The sequence below is a fragment of the Pristiophorus japonicus genome, chromosome 1 (genome assembly GCF_044704955.1).
Source record: "Pristiophorus japonicus isolate sPriJap1 chromosome 1, sPriJap1.hap1, whole genome shotgun sequence".
NCBI lineage: Eukaryota > Metazoa > Chordata > Chondrichthyes > Pristiophoridae > Pristiophorus > Pristiophorus japonicus.
The window spans coordinates 454,488,688-454,506,937 of record NC_091977.1 but is presented as its reverse complement, the minus strand read 5'-3'; the positions used below and the strand labels follow the sequence as shown (position 1 = coordinate 454,506,937).

Genomic DNA, 18,250 nt, shown 5'->3' with positions numbered 1-18,250 from the left:
GAGCAGGGAGGTCTTACTGCAGTTGTACAGGGCCTTAGTGATGCCTCACCTGGAATATTGTGTACAGTTTTGGTCTCCTAATCTGAGGAAGGACGTTCTTGCTATTGAGGGAGTGCAGAGGAGATTCACCAGACTGATTCCAGGGAATCGGGACTGTCATATGAGGAGAGACTGGATCAACTGGGCCTTTATTCACTTGAGTTTAGAAGGATGAGAGGGGATCTCATAGAAACGTATAAGATTCTGATGGGAATGGACAGGTTAGATGCGGGAAGAATGTTCCCGATGTTGGGGAAGTCCAGAACCAGGGGACATAGTCTTAGGATAAGGGTAGGCCATTTAGAACTGAGATGAGGAGAAACTTCTTCACTCAGAGAGTTGTTAAACTATGGAATTCCCTGCCGCAGAGAGTTGTTGATGCCAGTTCATTGGTATATTCAAGAGGGAATTAGATGTGGCCCTTACGTCTAAGGGGATCAAGTGGTATGGAGAAAAAGCAGGAAAGTGGTACTGAGGGAGTGATCAGCCATGATCTTATTGAATGGCGGTGCAGGCTCGAAGGGCCGAATGGCCTACTCCTGCACCTATTTTCTATGTTTCTATAACTTCATATTTATCCACGTTATACTGCATCTGCCATGTGTTTGCCCACTCACTCAACCTATCTAAATCACCTTGCAGCGTCTTTGCATCCTCCTCACAACTCCACTTAGTTTTGTGCCGTCAACAAACTTGGAAATATTACATTTGGTTCCCTCATCCAAATCATTTATATATATTGTGAATAGCTGGGGCCCAAGCACTGATCCCTGTGGTACCCCACTAGTCACTGCCCGCCACCCCAAAAAAGACCCGTTTATTCCTACTCTCTGTTTCCTATCAGCTAACCAATTTTCAATCCATGCCAATACATTACTCCCAATCCTACGTGCTTTAACTTTGCACACCAACCTCTTATGTGGGACTTTATCAAAGGCCTTCTGAAAATCCAAATACACTACATCCACTGGTTCTCCCTTATCTACTCTATCAGTTACATCCTCAAAAAACTCCAGTAGGTTTGTCAAACATGATTTTCCTTTTATAAATCCACGTTGACTTTGTTTAGTCCCGTTGATATTATCTAAGCATGCCGTTATCACATCTTTTATAATAGATTCTCGCATTTTCTCTACTACTGATGTTAGGCTAACCGGTCATTGTCTATATCTTATTAAAAATCTTGTGTCTGTGCAGACTTTTTCTGTCTACAAAATTTCGCTTCCTGCTGCCAATCTCTTCGTCATATATTTGAGTCAACTTTTTCCACTATAAATTCTTATGTCCAAATTTAAATGGAGACTACTGAACTTGTCACTGTAATGCACAACCTGGCCACTTGGTGGCACTGGATTACATTTCCCCAAAATCACAGTCAGTGCTTTATGAAAAAAATTCATTCAAATTATTTTGATCTTGCATTTTTTCACAATTACTGACTTTTCCAATAAGGGTTCAAAATAAGGGTTTAAGCAATATTTTGAAAAGTTACAATTATTCATTGGATTGTCTGTTGTGTCTTTTAATGCATTTATTAAAGTTTTTTTTACTTGAAACTCTCAGCTTCTCCAAGAGACCTGGTTTGGATTTGATATTTCTGCCCAGAGCTGATGCTGTGAGTTGGATTTGGACTGTGCAGCATACCCAATTTCCTAAAATTCATCAGCAACATTCAGTCAGTTGTACTGATATATTATTTTAGCTTCTAGCAGTTTAGCTGAAGAAAAGCTGGAGAACAAATTTCAGGTAAAGTTCATATTTAAAACAGAAAGTATGTGTGTGTGTGTGTGAGAGAGAACGAACACACAAAATAAAGTGATTACACAATTGTTCTAGTTTTTGTTTTGTGCTCAATCAAGATCATTTACACATGTTAGGAACAGCAGCAAAGATATCAGGACTGATCCATGAGGTTCCCCGCTGGGTTAAAATGTGCGAGCAAAGGGATAGAGATTCAGAAACTCAACAATTGAGCAGAAGATTCTGTTACTTAACAGAAATATAACATATTACAAATAGCAAAAATAATTGCAAAACAAAATAAACTGTTAATTTAGGCGAGTCAAGGAAAAAGACCCAAGAGCAATTGTAGACCAAACTTTGATAGCCATGTCATAGAATAGGGCAACAATTGCAACAGCAAAGAAAATGTTCGGGCATATAAACAGGACTACAGAATACAAGTACAAGGAAATAACAGATAAAACACTGGTGATCAACTGCTTACAACTCTTTTTGTACAATACATAGCGTTATTGGAATAGCAAATATAATAACTAGACTTATGAAACATTTTATTGTTGCCAAAACTTACTTCTGAGCTTGCAAAGCTTTGTCTCTCTCTTCAACAAGTTTCCTTTCTTTGGCATCAAAGGTTTCCTTCATCTGTTTGACCTGTGCTTCCAGCATTGTCAGTATCTCTGCTTTATCCTGCCACTTCTTATTGACAGTACTATAAGAACAAAACAATTTGAAGGAAACAAAAACAGTTCTAATATTTATCAAATAGATTTTTTTCAGACTTGTATAAAATAACCTTGTAATTCTTGGTTTTTATCAAACTATTTCTCTTTATGGTTTCACAGCAGTTCTGATAAACAGACTATGTCACCTCTGATCCAGAGGTCATGCCTCTCATAAGCTGCCTTCAGCAGAGGTATTCAACTTGAGAATTAACAATTATCCTACTTGCAGCAACGTGCTTACTGAATTAAATGCTGTCTCCCACTACTCTATCTTAGTCATTTGGGAATCACTGTTATTAAACACAGACCAGGATTTGCAGACTAGTAGCTAAGATTTATTTCCATAAAACAGAAATATGAAGCAAAAATAAAATCAGCAAATATTATAAGTACATTATATAAACTAAAATACAATTTAAAAAATCCACAATAGTTCTTCTGCCCTATGAAAGAACATCTTCAGTGAATACAATTTTATGTGAATAGGACATTCTACAGGTTTTCATTCTTTTGCATCACATATAGTATTATCATACTGTTTTGTCATAGTGTAATGGAGTGCAACTCAATCCACAGAGAATGAAACGGAGTACTTTGTCTGATCACATACCAAACCATAACAATTTGTATTTTTTAGCACCTTCAATGTAGTACAACTTTCCAAGGCACTTCACAGGAGTGTTATAAGACAAAAAATTCGACACCATGCCACATAAGGAGAAATTAGGGCAGATGACCAAAAGCTTTTAGTAAGTTTTAAGGAGTGTCTTAAAAGGAGGAAAGAGAGGTTTAAAGAGGGAATTCGAGAGCTAAGCGCCAAGACAGCTGAAGACATGGCCACCAATGGTTGAGCGATTAAAATCAGGAATGCTCAAGAGGGCAGAATTCAAGGAGTGCAGATATCTCGTGGGGGGGGGGGGGTGCGGGGCTGGAGGAGATTACAGAGATAGGGAGGGGTAAGACCTGGAGGGATTTGAAAGATGAGAATTTTAAAATTGAAGTGTTGCTTAACCGGGAGATGTGCAGGTCAGCGAGCACAGGGGTGATGGGTGAGCGAGACTTTGTGCAAGTTATGACATGTGATATGCTCCTCCTGTACCATGTGGGAACTCGGGGACACTTCCGGTGTCCCTGGGCGCTACGTGTGTGGGAAGTGTATCCGCCTCGAGCTCTTGACGGTCCGCGTTGCGGAATTGGAGCTGAGGGTGGATTCACTCTGGAGCATCCACGATGCTGAGAATGACGTGAGTATCACGTGTAGTGAGTTGGTCTTACCGCAGGAGAAGGGTCCACAGCCAGATAGGGAATGGAAGACCAGCAGGAAGAGCAGTGCAAGGAAGGTAGTGCAGGGGTCCCCTGCGGTCATCCCCCTGCAAAACAGATACACTGCTTTGAGTACTGTTGGGGAGGATGACTCATCAGGGGAGGGCAGCAGCAGCCAAGTTCATGGCACCGTAGGTCGCTCTGCTGCAAAGGAGGGCAGGAAAAAGAGTGGGAGCGCGATAGTGATAGGGGATTCGATGGTGAGGGGAATAGATAGGCGTTTCTGCGGACGCAACCGAGACTCCAGGATGGTATGTTGCCTCCCTGGTGCAAGGGTCAAGGATGTCTCGGAGCGGGTGCAGGACATTCTGAAATGGGAGGGAGAACAGCCAGTTGTCGTGGTGCACATTGGTACCAACGACATAGGTAAAAAAAGGGATGAGGTCCTACGAAAAGAATTTAAGGAGCTAGGAGCTAAATTAAAAAGTAGGACCTCAAAAGTAGTAATCTCGGGATTGCTACCAGTGCCACGTTCTAGTCAGAGTAGGAATCGCAGGATAGCGCAGATGAATACATGGCTTGAGCAGTGGTGCAGCAGGGAGGGATTCAAATTCTTGGGGCATTGGAACCGGTTCTGGGGGAGGTGGGACCAGTACAAACCGGACGGTCTGCACCTGGGCAGGACCGGAACCAATGTCCTAGGGGGAGTGTTTGCTAGTGCTGTTGGGGAGGAGTTAAACTAATATTGCAGGGGGATGGGAACCTATGCAGGGAGACAGACGGAGACAAAAATGAGGCAAAAGCAAAAGACAGAAAGGAGATGAGGAAAAGTGGAGGGCAGAGAAACCCAAGGCAAAGAACAAAAAGGGCCACTGTACAGCAAAATTCTAGAAGGACAAAGGGTGTTAAAAAAGCAAGTCTGAAGGCTTTGTGTCTTAATGCAAGGAGTATCCGCAATAAGGTGGATGAATTAACTGTGCAAATAGATGTTAACAAATATGATGTGATTGGGATTACAGAGACGTGGCTCCAGGATGATCAGGGCTGGGAACTCAACATCCAGGGGTATTCAACATTCAGGAAGGATAGAATAAAAGGAAAAGGAGGTGGGGTAGCATTGCTGGTTAAAGAGAAGATTAATGCAATAGTTAGGAAAGACATTAGCTTGGATGATGTGGAATCTATATGGGTAGAGCTGCAGAACACTAAAGGGCAAAAATCGTTAGTGGGAGTTGTGTACAGACCTCCAAACAGTAGTAGTGATGTTGGGGAGGGCATCAAACAGGAAATTAGGAGTGCATGCAATAAAGGTGCAGCAGTTATAATGGGTGACTTTAATATGCACATAGATTGGGCTAGCCAAACTGGAAGCAATATGGTGGAGGAGGATTTCCTGGAGTGCATAAGGGATGGTTTTCTAGACCAATATGTCGAGGAACCAACTAGGGGGGAGGCCATCTTAGACTGGGTGTTGTGTAATGAGAGAGGATTAATTAGCAATCTCATTGTGCGAGGCCCCTTGGGGAAGAGTGACCATAATATGGTGGAATTCTGCATTAGGATGGAGAATGAAACAGTTAATTCAGAGACCATGGTCCAGAACTTAAAGAAGGGTAACTTTGAAGGTATGAGGCATGAATTGGCTAAGATAGATTGGCAAATGATACTTAAGGGGTTGACTGTGGATGGGCAATGGCAGACATTTAGAGACCGCATGGATGAATTACAACAATTGTACATTCCTGTCTGGCGTAAAAATAAAAAAGGGAAGGTGGCTCAACCGTGGCTATCTAGGGAAATCAGGGATAGTATTAAAGCCAAGGAAATGGCATACACATTGGCCAGAAATAGCAGCGAACCTGGGGACTGGGAGAAATTTAGAACTCAGCAGAGAAGGACAAAGGGTTTGATTAGGGCAGGGAAAATAGAGTACGAGAAGAAGCTTGCAGGGAACATTAAGGCGGATTGCAAAAGTTTCGATAGGTATGTAAAGAGAAAAAGGTTAGTAAAGTCAAACGTAGGTCCCCTGCAGTCAGAATCAGGGGAAGTCATAACGGGGAACAAAGAAATGGCAGACCAATTGAACAAGTACTTTGGTTCAGTATTCACTAAGGAGGACACAAACAACCTTCCGGATATAAAAGTGGTCAGAGGGTCTAGTAAGGAGGAGGAACTGAGGGAAATCTTTATTAGTCGGGAAATTGTGGTGGGGAAATTGATGGGATTGAAGGCCGATAAATCCCCAAGGCCTGATGGACTGCATCCCAGAGTACTTAAGGAGGTGGCCTTGGAAATAGCGGATGCATTGACAGTCATTTTCCAACATTCCATTGACTCTGGATCAGTTCCTATCGAGTGGAGGGTAGCCAATGTAACCCCACTTTTTAAAAAAGGAGGGAGAGAGAAAGCAGGGAATTATAGACCGGTCAGCCTGACCTCAGTAGTGGGTAAAATGATGGAATCAATTATTAAGGATGTCATAGCAGCGCATTTGGAAAATGGTGACATGATAGGTCCAAGTCAGCATGGATTTGTGAAAGGGAGATCATGCTTGACAAATCTTCTGGAATTTTTTGAGGATGTTTCCAATAAAGTGGACAAAGGAGTACCAGTTGATGTGGTATATTTGGACTTTCAGAAAGCTTTCGACAAGGTCCCACACAGGAGATTAATGTGCAAAGTTAAAGCACATGGGATTGGGGGTAGTGTGCTGACGTGGATTGAGAACTGGTTGTCAGACAGGAAGCAAAGAGTAGGAGTAAATGGGTACTTTTCGGAATGGCAGGCAGTGACTAGTGGGGTACCGCAGGGTTCTGTGCTGGGGCCCCAGCTGTTTACATTGTACATTAATGATTTAGACGAGGGGATTAAATGTAGTATCTCCAAATTTGCGGATGACACTAAGTTGGGTGGCAGTGTGAGCTGCGAGGAGGATGCTATGAGGCTACAGAGTGACTTGGATAGGTTAGGTGAGTGGGCAAATGCGTGGCAGATGAAGTATAATGTGGATAAATGTGAGGTTATCCACTTTGGTGGTAAAAACAGAGAGACAGACTATTATCTGAATGGTGACAGATTAGGAAAAGGGAAGGTGCAACGAGACCTGGGTGTCATGGTACATCAGTCATTGAAGGTTGGCATGCAGGTACAGCAGGCGGTTAAGAAAGCAAATGGCATGTTGGCCTTCATAGCGAGGGGATTTGAATACAGGGGCAGGGAGGTGTTGCTACAGTTGTACAGGGCCTTGGTGAGGCCACACCTGGAGTATTGTGTACAGTTTTGATCTCCTAACTTGAGGAAGGACATTCTTGCTATTGAGGGAGTGCAGCGAAGATTCACCAGACTGATTCCCGGGATGGTGGGACTGACCTATCAAGAAAGACTGGATCAACTGGGCTTGTATTCACTGGAGTTCAGAAGAGTGAGAGGGGACCTCATAGAAACGTTTAAAATTCTGACGGGTTTGGACAGGTTGGATGCAGGAAGAATGTTCCCAATGTTGGGGAAGTCCAGAACCAGGGGTCACAGTCTAAGGATAAGGGGTAAGCCATTTAGGACCGAGATAAGGAGAAACTTCTTCACCCAGAGAGTGGTGAACCTGTGGAATTCTCTACCACAGGAAGTAGTTGAGGCCAATTCACTAAATATATTCAAAAGGGAGTTAGATGAAGTCCTTACTACTCGGGGGATCAAGGGGTATGGCGTGAAAGCAGGAAGGGGGTACTGAAGTTTCATGTTCAGCCATGAACTCATTGAATTGCGGTGCAGGCTAGAAGGGCTGAATGGCCTGCTCCTGCACCTATTTTCTATGTTTCTATGAATGACCTCAAGTTTACATAGGCTAGAATGTAGGAGGCCAGCCAGGAGTGCCTTGGAATAGTCAAGTCTGGAAGTAATAAAAGCATCGATGAGAGTGTTAGAAGCAGATGAGCTGAGGCAGGGGCGGAGTTGGGCGATGTTACGGAGGTGGAAATAGGCGATCTTAGTTATGGCGTGGATATGTGGCGGAAGCTCATTTCAGGGTCAAATATGACATCAAGGTTGCAAACAGTCTGGTTCAGCCTCAGACTCAAGGGAGAGGATTGGAGTCAGTGCTAGTGAATGGAGTGTGGCGGGGATCAAAGACAATGGCTTTGGTCTTCCCAATATTTAACTGGAGAAAATTTCTGCTCATCCAGCCAAGCAGTCTGACAATTTAGAGGTCGTGGAGGGGTCGAGAGATGTGGTGGCGAGGTAGAGCTGGGTATCGTCAGCGTAAATGTGTACACTGATGCTGTGTATACGGATGATGTCGGCGAGGGGCAGCATGTAGATGAGAAATAGAAGGGGGCCAAGGATAGATCACTGGGAGCGCCAGAGCTAACGATGAGGGAGCAGGAAGTGAAGCCATGGCAAGTGATTCTCTGGCTACAGTTGGACAGGTACAAATGAAACCAGGCGATACAGTCCCACCCAGCTGGATGACGGTGGAAGAGGATGGAGTGGTCAAAAGCTGCAGACAGGTCGACACGGGCGAGGAGGGATAGTTTACCTTTGTCACAGTCACAAAGGATGTCATTTGTGACTTTGATGAGAACTGTTTCGGTACTGTGGCAGAGGAGGAAACCTGATTGGAGGGATTCAAATATGCAGTTTCAGGAAAGATGGACACAGATTTGGGAGGCGACAACACGTTCAAGGACTTGAGAGGAAAGGGAGGTTGGAGATGGGGTGGTAATTTGCAAGGACAGAGGGGTCAAGGGTTGTTTTTTTTTGAGGAGAGGGTTGATGACGACAGATTTGAAGGAGAGGGAGACAGTACCCGAGGAGAGAGAACCTGTCAGCTAACATGGGAGCCAGAAAAGGAAATTGAGTGGTCAGCAGTTTAGTGGGAATAGGGTCGAGGGAGCAGGAAATGGGTCTCCTGGACAAGATGAGCGTGGAAAAGTCATGAGTGGAGATCAGAGAGAAACTGGAGAATGACGTGAGTTCAAGGCTACGGCGAGGGAAGTTTAGCCCAATGGGCTAGGGGAAGGAAGGGAAGTGGAAGAGGCAGCTGAATGGATGGTCTCAATCTCAGAGACAAAGAAGTCAATGAGCACTTCTTGTTGGAGGTGACAGTGTAGGAGACAAGGGAGAGATTTTTAAAAAGAAAGTTTGCAGTAGGGAAAAGAAGCCCCGGGTTATCTTTGCATTCCAGAATGCCGTGGAATAGTGAGCTGGTTTGACAGATGAGAGCAGGACCCAATGGTCTTTATGTAGTCCAGCCAGATCTGGTGGTGAATGGCTAAAACAGTTGTCCACCACATTCGTTCAAGTCTGTATTCCTTGGACTTAGGAAGCAAAGGTGAGGGCTGTACCGGGGGAACGGCCAGGGTGAGAGGGAGCAATGGTTTTAATAGGAACTAAGTCATCAAAGGTGGTGGTGAGGGTGTGGTTGAACAGATCGTTAGCTCAGAAATGTCGTGGTGAATGGAGGGCCAAAAGCTGGACAGTTGGGATTTCGTATGTGCAGTTGTAAGAGAGTTGGGAGTTTTTTTTCCCCCCGGGGTGGACACAGAATGAAGTAGGATTTTGGGGAGGGGGCGGTGAAAGGGTGATGTGGGTGGAGAGCGATACGAGGAAGTGGTCAGAGATGGCACTATCTGCGATTGACACATGGGCCACCAGAACTCAGAAAAACAACTGAATTGAAGAAAACGCCCCAATAACTTTTTAATTTTTTTGAAGTTGAGATTTTCAGCCATATTCAACAATTGGCATCTAACTGGCAATGTTACAATATATGAAGAAAACACATTCTGCAATTGGTGGTGTACAAGTTGGATAATGTCATGGGAAACCCACAAAGCTGTTTGTCCAGATTTGCTGACCAAGACACAAAGGTGATATTCAAGCTCCGAAGATGATGCAGCAAAGGTGATTCCTAGGGGTAGAAATTGCCCCCGACCTAAAATGGGGCGCACGCATCCTGTTTCACTGGTTTTTAACTGCAGCTGTGGTTGAGGTCGCCTTTTGAGCGAAATTCCGCTCTGTTGTTTTTTCAAAAAAACAACAAAGATCTGGAAGTCACTCTTAATGAGGACAGTGGCAACACCTGAGGGGCGGAAGTTGGGATGGTGCGGAGTGACCGCCGCGATGACGTCATCACGGTGCTGCGTCACCACGGCTCTCCCCTTCACTTAAAGGGGTGAGCCCTCGCGATTATAAAACTTCGGTCCACTGGGCCACTAGGGAGGGTTTCGGTCGGGCCAGCGGCCTGGCACCCAAGAGGGGATGCCAGGCTGCCCGCCGCATAACTGTCGGCTGACAAAAATAAACATGGCGGCAGCGGTAGTGCATCCTCGCATTTAAGGAAAGCCGCACCACCATTGCAGAAGGCCACAGCCTCACTGGACCACTGTGAAAACGCAGATTTTGGCACTGCCGGGCGGGCCGAAGATTTTCAGAGGGGAATGTCACCATCGGGGGCGGGGGTAGATTGGCGGTGCGCACGGTGATGACGCACTTAAGACGGAGGGCAGCAGCGGAGCAGTAGGGGCGGGATTGCGGCACTGCCGGGTAACCTCGGAAGGACAATTGGGCTATCAGCGGCCATTCATAGAAACATAGAAAATAAGTATAGGAGTAGGCCATTCGGCCCTTCGAGCCTGCACCACCATTCAATAAGATCATGGTTGATCATTCCCTCAGTACCGCTTTCCTGCTTTCTCTCCATAACCTTGATCCCTTTAGCCGTAAGGGCCATATCCAACTCCCTCTTGAATATATCCAATGAACTGGCATCAACAACTCTCTGCGGCAGGGAATTCCACAGGTTAACAACTCTCTGAGTGAAGAAGTTTCTCCTCATCTCAGTCCTAAATGGCCTACCCCTTATCCTAAGACTGTATCCCCTGGTTCTGGATTTCCCCAACATCGGAAACATTCTTCCTGCATCGAACTTGTCCAGTCCCGTCAGAATCTTATGTTTCTATGAGATCCCCTCTCATCCTTCTAAACTCAAGTGAATAAAGGCCCAGTTGATCCATTCTCTCCTCGTATGTCAGTCCTGCCATCCCGGGAATCAGTCTGGTGAACCTTCGCTGCACTCCCTCAATAGCAAGAACGTCCTTTCTCAGATTAGGAGACCAAAACTGAACACAATATTCCAGGTGAGGCCTCACCAAGGCCCTGTACAACTGCAGTAAGACCTTCCTGCTCCTATACTCAAATCCACTAGCTATGAAGGCCAACGTACCATTTGCCTTCTTCACCGTCTGCTGTACCTGCATGCCAACTTTCAATGACTGATGAACCATGACACCCAGGTCTCGTTGCATCTCCCATTTTCCTAATCTGCCGCCATTCAGATAATATTCTGCCTTCGTGTTTTTGCCCCCAAAGTGGATAACCTCACATTTATCCACATTATACTGCATCTGCCATGCATTTTTCCCCCCTCACCTAACCTGTCCAAGTCACCCCGAGGCGTCTTAGCATCCTCCTCACAGCTCACACCACCACCCAGTTTAATGTCATCTGCAAACTTGGAGATATTACACTCAATTCCTTCATCTAAATCATTAATGTATATTTTAAAGAGCTGGGGTCCCAGCACTGAGCCCTGAGGCACTCCACTAGTCACTGTCTGTCATTCTGAAAAGGATCAGTTTATCCCGACTCTCTGCTTCCTGTCTGCCAACCAGTTCTCTATCCACGTCGCAATACCATGTGCTTTGATTTTGCACACCAATCTCTTGTGTGGGACCTTTTCAAAAGCCTTTTGAAAGTCCAAATACACCACATCCACTGGTTCTCCGTAATCCACTCTACTAGTTACAGCCTCAAAAAATTCCAGAAGATTTGTCAAGCATGATTTCCCTTTCATGCAGACTTGGACCGAACCTGTCACTGCTTTCCAAATGCACTGCTATTTCATCCTTAATAATTGATTCCAACATTTTCCACACAACTTATGTCAGGCTAACCGGTCTATAATTGCCCATTTCCTCTCTCCCTCCCTTTTTAAAAAGTGGTGTTACATGAGCTACCCTCCAGTCCATAGGAACTGATCCAGAATCGATAGACTGTTGGAAAATGATCACCAATGCATCCACTATTTCTAGGGCCACTTCCTTAAGTACTCTGGGATGCAGACTATCAGGCCCCGGGGATTTATCGGCTTTCAATCCCACCAATTTCCCTAACACAATTTCCCACCTAATAAGGATATCCTTCAGTTCCTCCTTCTCACTAGACCCTCGGTCCCTAGTACTTCCGGAAGATTATTTGTGTCTTCCTTCGTGAAGACAGAACCAAAGTATTTGTTCAATTGGTCTGCCATTTATTTGTTCCCCATTATAAATGAATCTGACTGCAAGGGACCTACGTTTGTCTTCACTAATCTTTTTCTCTTCACATATCTATAGAAGCTTTTGCAGTCAGTTTTTATGTTCCTGGCAAGCTTCCTTCGTACTCTATTTTCCCCCTCTTAATTAAACCTTTTGTCCTCCTCTGCTGAATTCTAAATTTCTCCCAGTCCTCAGGTTTGCTGCTTTTACTGGCCAATTTATATGCCTCTTCCTTGGATTTAACACTATCCTTAATTTCCCTTGTTAACCACTGTTGAGCCACCTTTCCCGTTTTATTTTTACTCCAGACAGGGATGTACAATTGTTGAAGTTCATCCATGTGATCTTTAAATGTTTGGCATTGCCTATCCACCGTCAACCCTTTAAGTATCATTTGCCAGTCAATTCTAGCCAATTCACACCTCATACCATCGAAGTTACCTTTCCTTAAATTTAGGACCCTAGTTTCTGAATTAATTGCGTCACTCTCCATCTTAATAAAGAATTCTTCCATAATATGGTCACTCTTCCCCAAGGGGCCTCGCACAAGATTACTAATTAGTACTTTCTCATTACACATCACCCAGTCTAAAATGGCCAGCTCTCTAGTTGGTTCCTCGACATATTGGTCTGGAAAACCATCCCTAATACACTCCAGAAAATCCTCCTCCACTGTACTGCTACCAGTTTGGTTAGCCCAATCAATATGTAGATTAAAGTCGCCCATGATAACTGCTGTACCTTTATTGCACGCATCCCTTATTTCTTACATACATAAGAACATAAGAATTAGGAACAGGAGTAGGCCATCTAGCCCCTCGAGCCTGCTCCGCCATTCAATAAGATCATGGCTGATCTGGCCGTGGACTCAGCTCCACTTACCTGCCCGCTCCCCGTAACCCTTAATTCTTGTTTGATGCTGTCCCCAACCTCACTACTACTGTTTGGTGGGCTGTACACAACTCCCACTAGCGTTTTCTGCCCTTTTGTATTCTGCAGCTCCACGCAGACCGATTCCACATCATCCAAGCTAATGTCCTTCCTTACTATTGCATTAATTTCCTCTTTAACCAGCAATGCCAGCCAGCCTCCTTTTCCTTTCTGTCTATCCTTCCTTAATGTTGAATACCACTGGATGTTGAGTTCCCAGCCTTGGTCACCCTGGAGCCATGTCTCCGTGATGCCAATTACATCATAATCGTTAACTACTATCTGCGCAGTTAATTTGTCCACTTTATTCCGAATACTCCTCGCATTGAGGCAAGAGCCTTCAGGCTTGTCTTTCTAACACACTTTGTCCCTTTAGAATTTTGCTGTAATGTGGCCCTTTTTGCTTTAGGTTTCTCGGCCCTCCACTTTTACTTTTCTTCTTTCTATCTTTTGCTTCTGCCCCCATTCTACTTCCCTGTCTTCCTGCATTGGTTCCCATCCCCCTGCCATATTAGTTTAACTCCTCCCCAACAGCACTAGCAAACAGTCCCCCTAGGACATTGGTTCCGGTCCTGCCCAGTGCAGACTGTCCGGTTTGTACTGGTCCCACCTCCCCCAGAACCAGTTCCAATGTCCCAGGAATTTGAATCCCTCCCTTCTGCACCACTCCTCAAGCCACGTAATCATCTGCGCTATCCTGCGATTCCTACTCTGACTAGCACGTGACACAGGTAGCAATCCTGATGTTACTACTTTTGAGGTCCTACTTTCCACGAACAGTCGGCGGCCATTCCACTCTGCAGAGTGGCTGCCGATTTGCGGTGGTAACAGGCCTTAAGGAGAGGGGCGATTTTAGCCTTGTAGTCTCGGATGATTGAATTACGGGAAAACCAATGTCCTCTCTAAGCTGTGTGGCGCTCTGGAGCTCCAATGCAGCCGGCTTGCCGGCTTTTAAATGGGAAAAACCGCACATGCGTGGTATTTTGAAGTAGCCGCGCAGCCCCCCCAAAAATTTAAGGCAACATTGGGGAAAACGCTACATACACTTTGGCTTTCCATCCATGAAAAGCAGCAACTAGGGGAGTCTTCCTTGAGGTATATAAGGCAGTAATCTTTATATTAAAAAAAAGGTAAATCAGAAAAATAGGTAAATCAGAACACTACTTAAAGCTAAACTGGCAAAAGTCAAATTTAAGACCGATATTAGAAAATTGTTCAGACAAAGAATAATGATCTTTGGAATCGAATACTGGGTAGGGGATGGGGACAAAACCCTAGTATTTCTGAACAACACATTTGAATGCTGTGATGGGAGGATCGTTTATTCTTTCTGGATAGATTCATGAGGATAGGCAAAATGGCCTTACCTATCTGTATCGATCTTGTGACTCAGTCTATTCACACCTTTCCAGACAAATAACTACATACATCAAAATATTGACAATCAGCTTGTTCAGGATACAGGAACCCCTACTAGTTACATTGATGTGATTATAAGCAATTTAAATCTGCAGACAAATCTGTTCCAAGAGCAAACATGTTTTTGTATATTAACGTTAAGGAAATGAAGCTTCTTTAATCTCTCGATCTAAAGTTACTGTCTAAACTCTATTTAAAATGAAATGAGAAAATCCATGGACTGGATTTGGGGCTTTTTGGATTTTGGGGCGTTAATCACGGCGGGATGTTGAAGTTAGCGCCTGAAAATAGTTTGCGTTTACGACTGCACGTTTCGGCGAAAATGTAAGTTGGAGGAGTGTTGGCGTTAAGTCAGACGTTACACAACGGACTTTGTATGCCCCAGCCAAAACTTGCGGCGGTAAAGTTGTTTCATTGTTTAGTGCCCTGCGATGTAATGTTGTATATTGTATGGTTTTATTTTGGTGTGGGGGGTGCTTTTGTGACTTTGTTGCAATAAAATTTACGACTTATCATTTGCCATTGGTGTCTTGTGCATCATTCACTGGAGATGTGCCTTTATGGGAGCACATAGCGTGTCCAGTATTAGCTCCATCCCTCAGTTTCCTCCATTTAGGAGAGCCGATTCATTCTGAGCTGGCGACGTGCGAGTGTTGGTCCGGCAGCATCTCCACACTGCCTCCCACGTGGATGGAGTGGCTATCGCCAGGCTCCTCTTCATCGTCCTCCTCCTCCTGAGGTGGGCATGCAATCCCCACTGGCAATGCCTGGCCCCTCATGATGGCCAAACTGTGCAACATGCAGCACAACATAATGATTTGGATACCTGTTGAGGGGAGTATTGAAGGCTACCTCCAGAGCGGTGTATGTAGGAGATGGCATATCTTTGTCAGCATTTCCTTTTGGAAGCGCAGCCTTTTCGCACACTGCTCCTCAGAGAACTGGAGGTCTGAGCGTTGGTGCCTGTAAACCTGTGGGGGGTAAGCTCTCCTCCCCGGACATCTTCGGCCTCTCATCATCCGTGGGCCGACATGGCCAAGAATCCTTCCTCTAGCTTGACACCGCCTGGCAATAGCATGGAGCATGATACGCTGGCAAACTAGTAATGCCCCCATTAAATTCTCTCACTGAAGTTGTAAGGGCAAGGTAATGGCAGATAAGAGTAAAGTTTGCAAGTTGGAGCTTCACACAGTATTATGTGCGCAACCACTATAGTCAGTAAGACCTGCGATGCAGGATCCTCATCCCTCCATTTAAAAATGCTGCCAATACCGCCTGGCAGCCTGGGACCGCCTGTTTTTTTCAGACGTTTCATGGGGCGGGTGTTAAATGAGGCATTATGGCCGAATGTTCCATTGGGGGCGTTAGCGCAACGTTGCACGATTATTGGCGTCATCATCACGCTAAAAAGGGAACGCGGGACGGTAAGTTTTTGCGTCGGTGCAAACCAAAAGCTGAATCTTTTGCCCGGGCGGTATCCTGGACTCTTGGCATTACACCCAAAAATAGCATTTAACGCCCCGCTGGAACGCTAACCGAGGCGCAAATGAGCCGAAAATCCAGCCCCATAAGTTTCTGGCAAACAGTGATTTTGGCAAGCTTACTGTGTCAGTTACTTTACATGAACTATTATGTAATTTCTATTTGATTTATTGCAAATAAGACTGCATTGAGGTGGAATCTCAAATATTGTAGTAGATAAGCTTAAATACAAAATGTTTGTTTTGCATTCATGGCACTTTGTCCACAAAAAAGTTTAAAGTGAAAATGCTAAGCCAATAATCTTTTTGCAAAACACAAGATTCATTAAAACATCTAAAAAAAAGGACTTGCATTTATATAGCGCCGTTCAAGACCTCAGGACGTCCCAAAGCACTTTACATCCAATTAAGTTTTGCTTTGAAGTGTAGTACAGTATTAGGCAGTCCCTCGTATCGAGGATGACTTGCTTCAAAAAGGGATGAGTTCACAGATGTTTCAATGAGGGACCTGACATTCTAGGTCCCGAACTACATCCCGAAGGGTGGAAGATGCCTCTGCATGGATTCTTTTAACGTGGGGTGGCCGTTGCACACCAGCCACCACACGGGCTTGACAGAGCTAGGTCTTGATCCAGTGGCAAGGGTTAACCAAGACGACTGGAGACCAGCTCTGCTGCACAGACCTAGTGCACACGCATGCTCCTACTATCCATAGATCACAGTGTGGGTTGGCCCCTGCTGCCCCTGGGCCCTGGCCTCTCCTGGGCCCTGATCGCTCACTGCTCCTCCCCACCGATCAAAAATGGAGCAGTCAGAAACAGGACATCAATTAGTCTCCTCTTATCTTGGAGACATCAAATATCAACACTGTTACTTGCAATATCAAAATATTAAACTCCAGCCTAGTTGAAGGGTTATCAGCAGTAACAATCGCCAACTAACAGAATGAACACGATTCAGTAGAATGTGAATAAAAGCAGCAACAACAGCAGAATCCAAACCCTGCAGTCACTTGTGAGCTCACTGATGGCTCAGCAGGTTGGATGAACAAGTGAATCCCTCCCCACACTTGGAGCAGGTGAACGGCCTCTCCCCACTGTGGACTCGCTGGTGTGTCAGCAGGTTGGATGACTGAGTGAATTCCTTCCCACACTCAGCAGATGAACGGTCTCTCCTCAGTGCGAACTCGCTGGTGTGTCAGCAGGTGGGATGAATGAGGGAATCCCTTCCCACACACGTAGCAGGCGAACGATCTTTCCCCAGTGTGACTGCGTCGATGAATTTCCAGCCGTGATGGATAATTGACTCACTTCCCACAGTCCCCATATTCCCACGGTTTCTCCATGGTGCGGGTATCCTTGTGTCTCTCCAGGTTGAACGATCAGTTGAAGCCTCGTCCACAAACAGAACATCTGTACGGTTTCTCCGCGCTGTGAACGGTGCAATGTTTTTTCAGGCTGTGTAACTGGTTAAAGCTCTTTCCACAGGCAGTGCACTGGAACACTCTCACTCGGGTGTGTGTGTTTCGGTGCTTTACCAGTCACACTGATGTTTGAAATCTGTTCCCACTGACAGAACAGACAAACATTTCTCCTTCCACATTCAAAGGCCGATGATATTCAGGTCCTGAGGAATCGAGTGACTCAGTCAGATCTTGACGTGATGTTTCGTTTGAGTTTCCCATCTGCAAATCCTGTGTGTGAGAAGGAGCTGTCTGCCCTGTTCTTTGTGTTCCGGATTGAGGAAAGATCACATTTATTCTGGCTTGGTGAAGTATTTTCCTCTGCAGCTTTCCTTTCCAAAGGTGGCGACCGTCAGCCTGGGCCTGTTACCGCGAAAACGCCCCGGAGTTGCAAATTCGAGACCTGTTGTCTCTTAGTCCAGGTTGGCGACCTGCACCAGGTGTTTATGAAGCCCATCTGTCGAGTACGTTACTCCCCTGCGCCCTGCAGATTCATGTTCGACTCCAAACTTCGACTCCGGCCTTCGTCTATTCACAGCTCGCTTCCGGCTCTGATCAAAGTCACACTGCACATGCTCCACATACAGCCCACACCTGCGCACTGGGCTCCCCCCGTGAGATGACCTCCTGACATCACAGAAAGGCCGCCTTTGAAATGTAATCACTGTTGCAATGTAGGAAATGCGGTTGCCAATTTGCGCACAAGGTCCCACAAACAGCAATGAGATCATGTGCTTTTTTTTTAGTGGTGTTGGTTGAGGGATAAAGTGCCATGGGATCTCTCACCTGGTGCCTCAATAATGCACTGGAGTGTCAGCCTAGATTTTATGCTCAAATCTTTGGAGTGGGACTTCAACCCACAGCCTTCTGATTCAGAGG

The 18,250-nt window shown here is 45.3% G+C and overlaps 1 protein-coding gene across 6 annotated transcripts in view; it reads right to left on the bottom strand.

The window, feature by feature from the left end:
* lrrcc1 (leucine rich repeat and coiled-coil centrosomal protein 1) overlaps positions 1–18,250 on the bottom strand; it is a 371,497-nt gene that overhangs the window by 7,808 nt on the left and 345,439 nt on the right. For all 6 annotated transcript variants that reach the window (XM_070893371.1, XM_070893397.1, XM_070893406.1 and 3 more), the window contains one exon: positions 2,354–2,491. In XM_070893371.1, coding sequence (XP_070749472.1) covers positions 2,354–2,491 — 138 coding nt within the window. The remainder of the gene's footprint in view (positions 1–2,353; positions 2,492–18,250) is intronic.